The sequence below is a fragment of the Triticum aestivum genome, chromosome 5B, assembly GCF_018294505.1.
Source record: "Triticum aestivum cultivar Chinese Spring chromosome 5B, IWGSC CS RefSeq v2.1, whole genome shotgun sequence".
NCBI lineage: Eukaryota > Viridiplantae > Streptophyta > Magnoliopsida > Poales > Poaceae > Triticum > Triticum aestivum.
The window spans coordinates 325,351,310-325,357,272 of record NC_057807.1 but is presented as its reverse complement, the minus strand read 5'-3'; the positions used below and the strand labels follow the sequence as shown (position 1 = coordinate 325,357,272).

Here is a 5,963-nt window from a genome sequence, read left to right as displayed (position 1 = left end):
TCTTCCAAAAAAGTTTGTAGATGTTGACTTAGGATTTTGTCTAGACTTTTGATGGTATTATTTTATAATTATATGTTGTACGAAGTACACACTGATAAAAGGGGCACTGACATGAAAACACTGGTAAACGCGTTGTTTCTGATCATCAATCACCCTCATAACAAATAGGAGTAGCATATCAAGATAAACTTGGTGTTAAGACTCAAGAACAAGAGTAGAAAACATAGCATGTAAAAACAGGCTAACAGTGCCCACCCCACCCAAGCTGGTCAACTCATCTGCCAATAAGGTTACAAGTCAAGGCGCTACAAATGCAAGATATAGATGTCATGTGTAAGTATGCATCATGTAAACAACCACCTGAAAACACCTAACAACTTTTGTCAACATACAACATATCCCCTTAGAAGACACCATTCTAAGATGCTGCCAAAATGTAGCTGCCGGGAGGCTAATGACCCGAGTAGTAGGGCACCGAACATTGCTGGAACTCTGGCCCCGAGCTCGACTCGAAGATATGCTGCGGAAGGGATAACTCGGCCTCCGGGAATTCAGCATCGCTGCCTCGCTGCCTCTTTGCTGCCCTCTCGTGCTTTGGACTGAGAGTAGGAGAACCGGGATGACAGTTGGAATCTGCTGTTAGCAGCGGTTCATCATGACATGGGCTCTTGATTGCTTCAGTCTGGCTTCCACTGTCTCTTTTGAAAGCCCCACCTTGAGATGCAGATTCAGATGTCGGTGCAGGAGTCGAGGGGTCTGTCCTCTCAGAGTCGGGGAACTGATCGCTCGACACTGTGACAGTTGCTCCTGCACCAGGTGTTTCAGACTTTATACCACCGCCACCGAAACGCTGCTGCTCTTCTATGATTTTCTTAAGGTACTTTCCCTGTGCCTCGATTCGCAGCTGCAGCTGCCTTTGTACCTAAAGAAAATGTTATCAGCACATCTTATCATTGATCCCTACTTAATATAATTGTAGGTTATTGATGAATTTACTGCTATGCAAGCATGCAACTAATGCATCTGGTCAATTAAACCTAACTATTTACTTAATTTGCAAGTTTGAAAATATGAATGAGATTACAAACCGAAACACAAACAATGTCTCTAGTGCAGACTTCGCAGCCATTACTAGAAGAAGCGTGGAAGTTGACAATATTAGGAACGGACTTGTTTTTGCCTCTAGCTTACTAAGAATTTTCCTCTGTTTTTAGAAGATAAAGTATTTTACAAGCATTTGCTTTTGGACCGCAAACAAAAAACTTACTTCGAGCTGTTCATGCAACCGCTTTTGGACCTCCATCTGCAGCTTCAGGGCTTCAGATATCTGCATTCCACTGTAAAGAAAAAGGCTCGACGATCAAACGTCCCTAGGAAAAACTGAGGAAAACAGGGGAGCAGCATCAACTGAAAGACACTAATTCCAAAAGTGAAATTGAAGTCTCCAAGAAAAAGGTCGCTGTACATTAGCAAAAGACTTGCCCCTTACGGATAGCATAGCATGGATAAATCAACAAAAAGCAACGATATTACATCTTTCAAATAAAGGAAGATGAAAATGCATATGGATCGGTTTGAAGCTATATCAACGTGTTTTCATTGCTGCGTAGCATTTGTGTACCTGATGATATTCAAGGCCAAAAATTGATGAAGGGAATAAAATAAATTGAACACTTTTCATTTTGCAGAAATTACTCATCCAGTATAAAAATAAGAGAGATTTCAATTAGATTATGGTTGCACCCTAATTTTTTATGTTTCTAATAACTGAGGAACCACAGTTAGCATGTGTGTCGAGCGGCATGCAAACCTCAAGGGTAGTAAAATAAGAGAGTTGACTATGCTAGATGAACTTCTTAGTGCATTGTAGAATACGGCATACATTGCAGTACTTTCATCCCATGCCATGCCAGTCACAGTTTACATAAGTTACTATTTAATGGAGATTATAACTGGCCATATGTGTATACATACGAGGATCCATCAAGTCCTGCTAGTGAATCCCCTGGATCTTTGTTATCAGCCTTGTTACCTACACGAGAGATACATATTAGGAAAGAACTGAAACAAATACCACAATACCAAGTATATGAGAAGTGTGTTCACCTACCATCAGCTGAAGAGTCGGGAATGTACTTTGCTAGCCTGTATTTCTGAAAACAGTAATAGGGGATTCAATATCAGAAATTAAGAGTTAACAAATATTACCAAAGGCCAAGTGGCACTGTTAAACAATATGTACCTGTAGGTGACTTTTCACATGGTATATTGTTAATCCTGGTGTACCCATAATTCTCAAAACTCCTTTAGGAGTTGCTCCTGTTGCATTTGAGGAATTCAAGTGTCAGCAGAAGCGAAGTTCAAAAAAAAGTGCCAGCAGAAGCATAATAAGCCTATATAATTACTGTAGCAAATAAAGGTACAAATGCACATAACTGACAGATAAGTGCAACATAAGTACATTTGTACCTTTTACTTTTATAATAACATAAGAAAATACTGATAAAAGTAAGTTATTAATTGCTTAGATGGATGGAGATCCTCACCCAAGTGATTTGAAAGTCTTAAAAATCAAGCTACAATTCTCTCACTTAAAAGGGCTTCTTGCTTGGTACATTCTCATGTAAATGCATGGTAGCTTATACATCTCATCTCTTTTACTTGAGAATAGAAGTTAATCTAACACCTTAAACTCTAAGCCATGCTTATTCCAAGCTTATATGATGTTGAGTTGAGATAATGTGATAGCTTAAAACCATATATAAGCTTTCTACTTAGAAACGATGTTTTGAGTTCCACGGCATCATATATTTACATGCTATTGTCACTTTAAGAACGTCTGGTATTTTCAAACTATACTAAAAAACTTCACTAGATATAACAATGTCATGTAATATAAATTAATTAATGTAAAATTATATCACCTTTAGATTTCAAATAAACTATTTTATGTAGTCCCATAAAGTGATTACACAGTAAGAAGAAATAGTATCATATAAAAGAAGTAATGAAGCACAGTTGCAATGTGGTTACGTACTATCAGGACCGCCCAGTTGAGTAACAGCCTCCACAAATTGTTCATGCAACTCATCTGTCCACCGCAAGCGTTGCCTCGCAGGCAAGCTAGCTTTGCTGTTTGGTCCATCATTCGAGCCCATGTTGTTTTCACCTGATTCCATTTGCTGCAGGTGAGCGACTGAGTGGCTATGATTAGACTCTAGTGCTGGTGGATATACTGTTCATCATCTAGGGAAAAATGATATAAGGAACCAAATAGAAAAGGCTATTTTATTTCCTTAAGAGAACGATGCTATATTAATAGAAAGGGTAGTCTAACATGCAGTGATCACCAACAATTTGCATTAATGAAAGTACAAAATAACTACTTAATATGAAGGTGCCGTGACATATTTCACTCCCTATCTACTGAGAAAGACCACCAGCTTGCAACATGTATGATGATTGCTTGGTAGTTAATGCCCTATTAAGACACCTCAGAGAAAAAGCAGTGAGATATGGCAATTTTCATACAGAACCCGGGTATTTCAGGGAAGACTAACCACACATTGGATTTAAGACAACAGAGAGTGTTTAATTTAATTTAGTACATACTCCCTCTGTCCCATAATGTAAGACGTTTTTTTGACTCTAGTGTAGTGTCAAAAAACGTCTTACATTATGGGACGGAGGGAGTAGATAATACTGAGAGCACTAACAGCCTACAGAGATGTCATTTGCCCATGGCAAACAGGTCAAAATCTCATATTCTACCCAGAGTGCTAGAGGGAACAGCCATTTTCTGTTTTCATCGACGCTAATACCTTTATCTCATCATTCCACTGGTCGTTCTGTTTACAAGGCAGATCAATCAAATCATAAGAGTCACAGAGGCAACACAAACTGATATTGGAATATTTGTGCCCACAGCTGGGAAGGTGCACCATCGCATACTCATGCTTGCGATCCTGGATCAGCTCAGGCAGGTCAATTTCGTGGCCACTAAGCAAGACAAAACAGCACGGATACAAATAGGCGAGGTGGTGGCTCGAATGAGCCATTCTAGTCATCCAAACGGCCATCAATTGTGAATAATCTAAAGAATCATAATAGAATGATTCCCGCCACGTTATGGACCAAAGGGGCTGATATTTTCAAAGAAACCTGTAGCAAACGTTCCAACAAAAGTTTACTTCTCTTAAAAACGCCAATTTATCCTACTAATGCTAGTACAGAAGAAACTCTTCCTATGTAGAGTAGCTCTTAAGAGTTTCTGTGTTCTCAACTCTTCCTATGTAGAGGAATTTGCCACTTCATCCAAAATACAACCATGATGATGGTTGTTTACTATCCCAACCTCTTATTCTTTCATTAGAAAAGTTCGCACTTTTATCAGGGCAAGAAGATGAGCAACCCCAAACATAACAGCTTCTGATCACCAAACATAGCAGGTTGTTGTCAGGGGCGATGCCCCAAGAACCCGGTTTCATAGCAGGTTGTTGTCAGGGGCGATGCCCCAAGAACCCGGTGAAAAACCATATGCCAGCCATCCCGCAGAGAAGGTGGGCCCACCATGTCAGCCTCATGAGGGGCCCCTTTCTTCCCCCAAATGGCCCCGACCACCCATGGAAACTACTTCGGCCAGGCAAGAGGTGGTGCAACGAGACAGGTAAAATTCGGGAATCCTCCCCGCGGCCAAAACAAATTGAAGAAGAAATTCGAGGATTTCTCACCTGCCAGGGTCGACGAACCGGCCGAATTCGCGGCGCGAGGCTCGAGCCGGGGAACTGGGGACGGCCGGAGTGCAGCTCGGCCGGCAAGATCGGGACTTGGCGCGGCGGTGTGGACTGGTTGTGAGGGAAGATTCGTGGGTTATTTCTTGGTTTCCGGCGAGCAGTGGAGAAAGAATTCCACGAGATTCGCCTCCCACCTTCTCTCTCTGTGCTACCGGCTCGGAAGGACCAGATTTCAGCCCAAACCTGCCCAACACAAACTGGTTTGCAGCTATTTTCAGTTAAGTCCTTATATTATAAAATTTTGTGTAAGACACACTTGTCCAGTATGGCACTCCCTCCGTTTCTATTTGGTCCTCGTGGTCAACAAAGTTTATAAACAAAAATATTAATATATACAATAATAAATCAATACCATTAAATTCATTATTGAATGTACTTTCACATTATATATATTTGTTATGATAATTATTTATATTTTTTAATATAAACTTGGTTAAACTTTACGAAGTTTGACTTCAGCCAAACCAAATATGCAGAATAAGTAAAAACGGGGGAGTAACGTTTCTATCTCAGCGATATTCTAGGTCCAAAAATCTTTCTTCGAAGACCAATTCTTGCTTTCCTGCTAACTGATCGCAGCTAAGATTAATGGATTTGGGAGTATATAATGAATATATAAAATAAAAATATAAACAATAGTAACATGTCTGTAAATTTGGGAGTAGATAATGAAAACCGATTATATATAAGCAATAGTAACAAGTAGGAGCGACGTTGTTGATGACGATGTTGGCGATAATCTGTTGCTGTTGCTGACGGTGATTAAGACGATGATGAGTAGAGCCGTCCGACTTGGATGAAAGACGACCCGTGATGATGAACTTGAGTAGTCGGGCAGAACGCTTCCCAAAAAGCTAATTTGTTCTCTCCTAGTGCAGGATCACAAGAACGAACGGTTTCGAAGACCTGCTCTCCCGCAATGCACACCGGCATTCGGGATGAAGTAGACTATGGTGACTACACAAATAATGAGATGAGGCAAAACCCTACACGTTTTTGATGTGTCTTTGGCCGCGGCAGGTAGCAGTAAATATAATAGGACCAGAGGCAGTATCATGTTACGATCACGATCTCGAACTGACTTGGATTCTAATTTGTATACTTATCGAACAAGAAATAATTAACTTGTTTGCCAATACATCAAAAAATAAAATGGCAAAAAGAAGCTAC

The 5,963-nt window shown here is 40.3% G+C and overlaps 1 protein-coding gene across 5 annotated transcripts; it reads right to left on the bottom strand.

Moving 5' to 3' along the window:
- Positions 1 to 231: 231 nt before the first annotated feature.
- On the bottom strand, positions 232 to 4,998 carry LOC123111661 (myb family transcription factor PHL7). Of its 5 annotated transcripts, none has more exons than XM_044532493.1 (7): positions 4,731 to 4,998; positions 3,038 to 3,196; positions 2,243 to 2,319; positions 2,111 to 2,153; positions 1,975 to 2,032; positions 1,268 to 1,337; positions 232 to 922 (listed from the first exon to the last, which is right to left on the bottom strand). In XM_044532493.1, exons 2-7 carry the CDS (start codon positions 3,177 to 3,179, stop codon positions 452 to 454), a joined length of 861 nt encoding a protein of 286 aa, XP_044388428.1. In that variant the 5' UTR covers positions 3,180 to 3,196; positions 4,731 to 4,998; the 3' UTR covers positions 232 to 451. The 5 variants fall into 5 exon arrangements, with proteins under 5 accessions (XP_044388428.1, XP_044388430.1, XP_044388431.1 ...); XM_044532495.1 differs by having other exon boundaries at positions 3,038 to 3,182; XM_044532496.1 differs by having other exon boundaries at positions 3,038 to 3,169.
- Between the last annotated feature and the right edge of the window lie 965 nt (positions 4,999 to 5,963).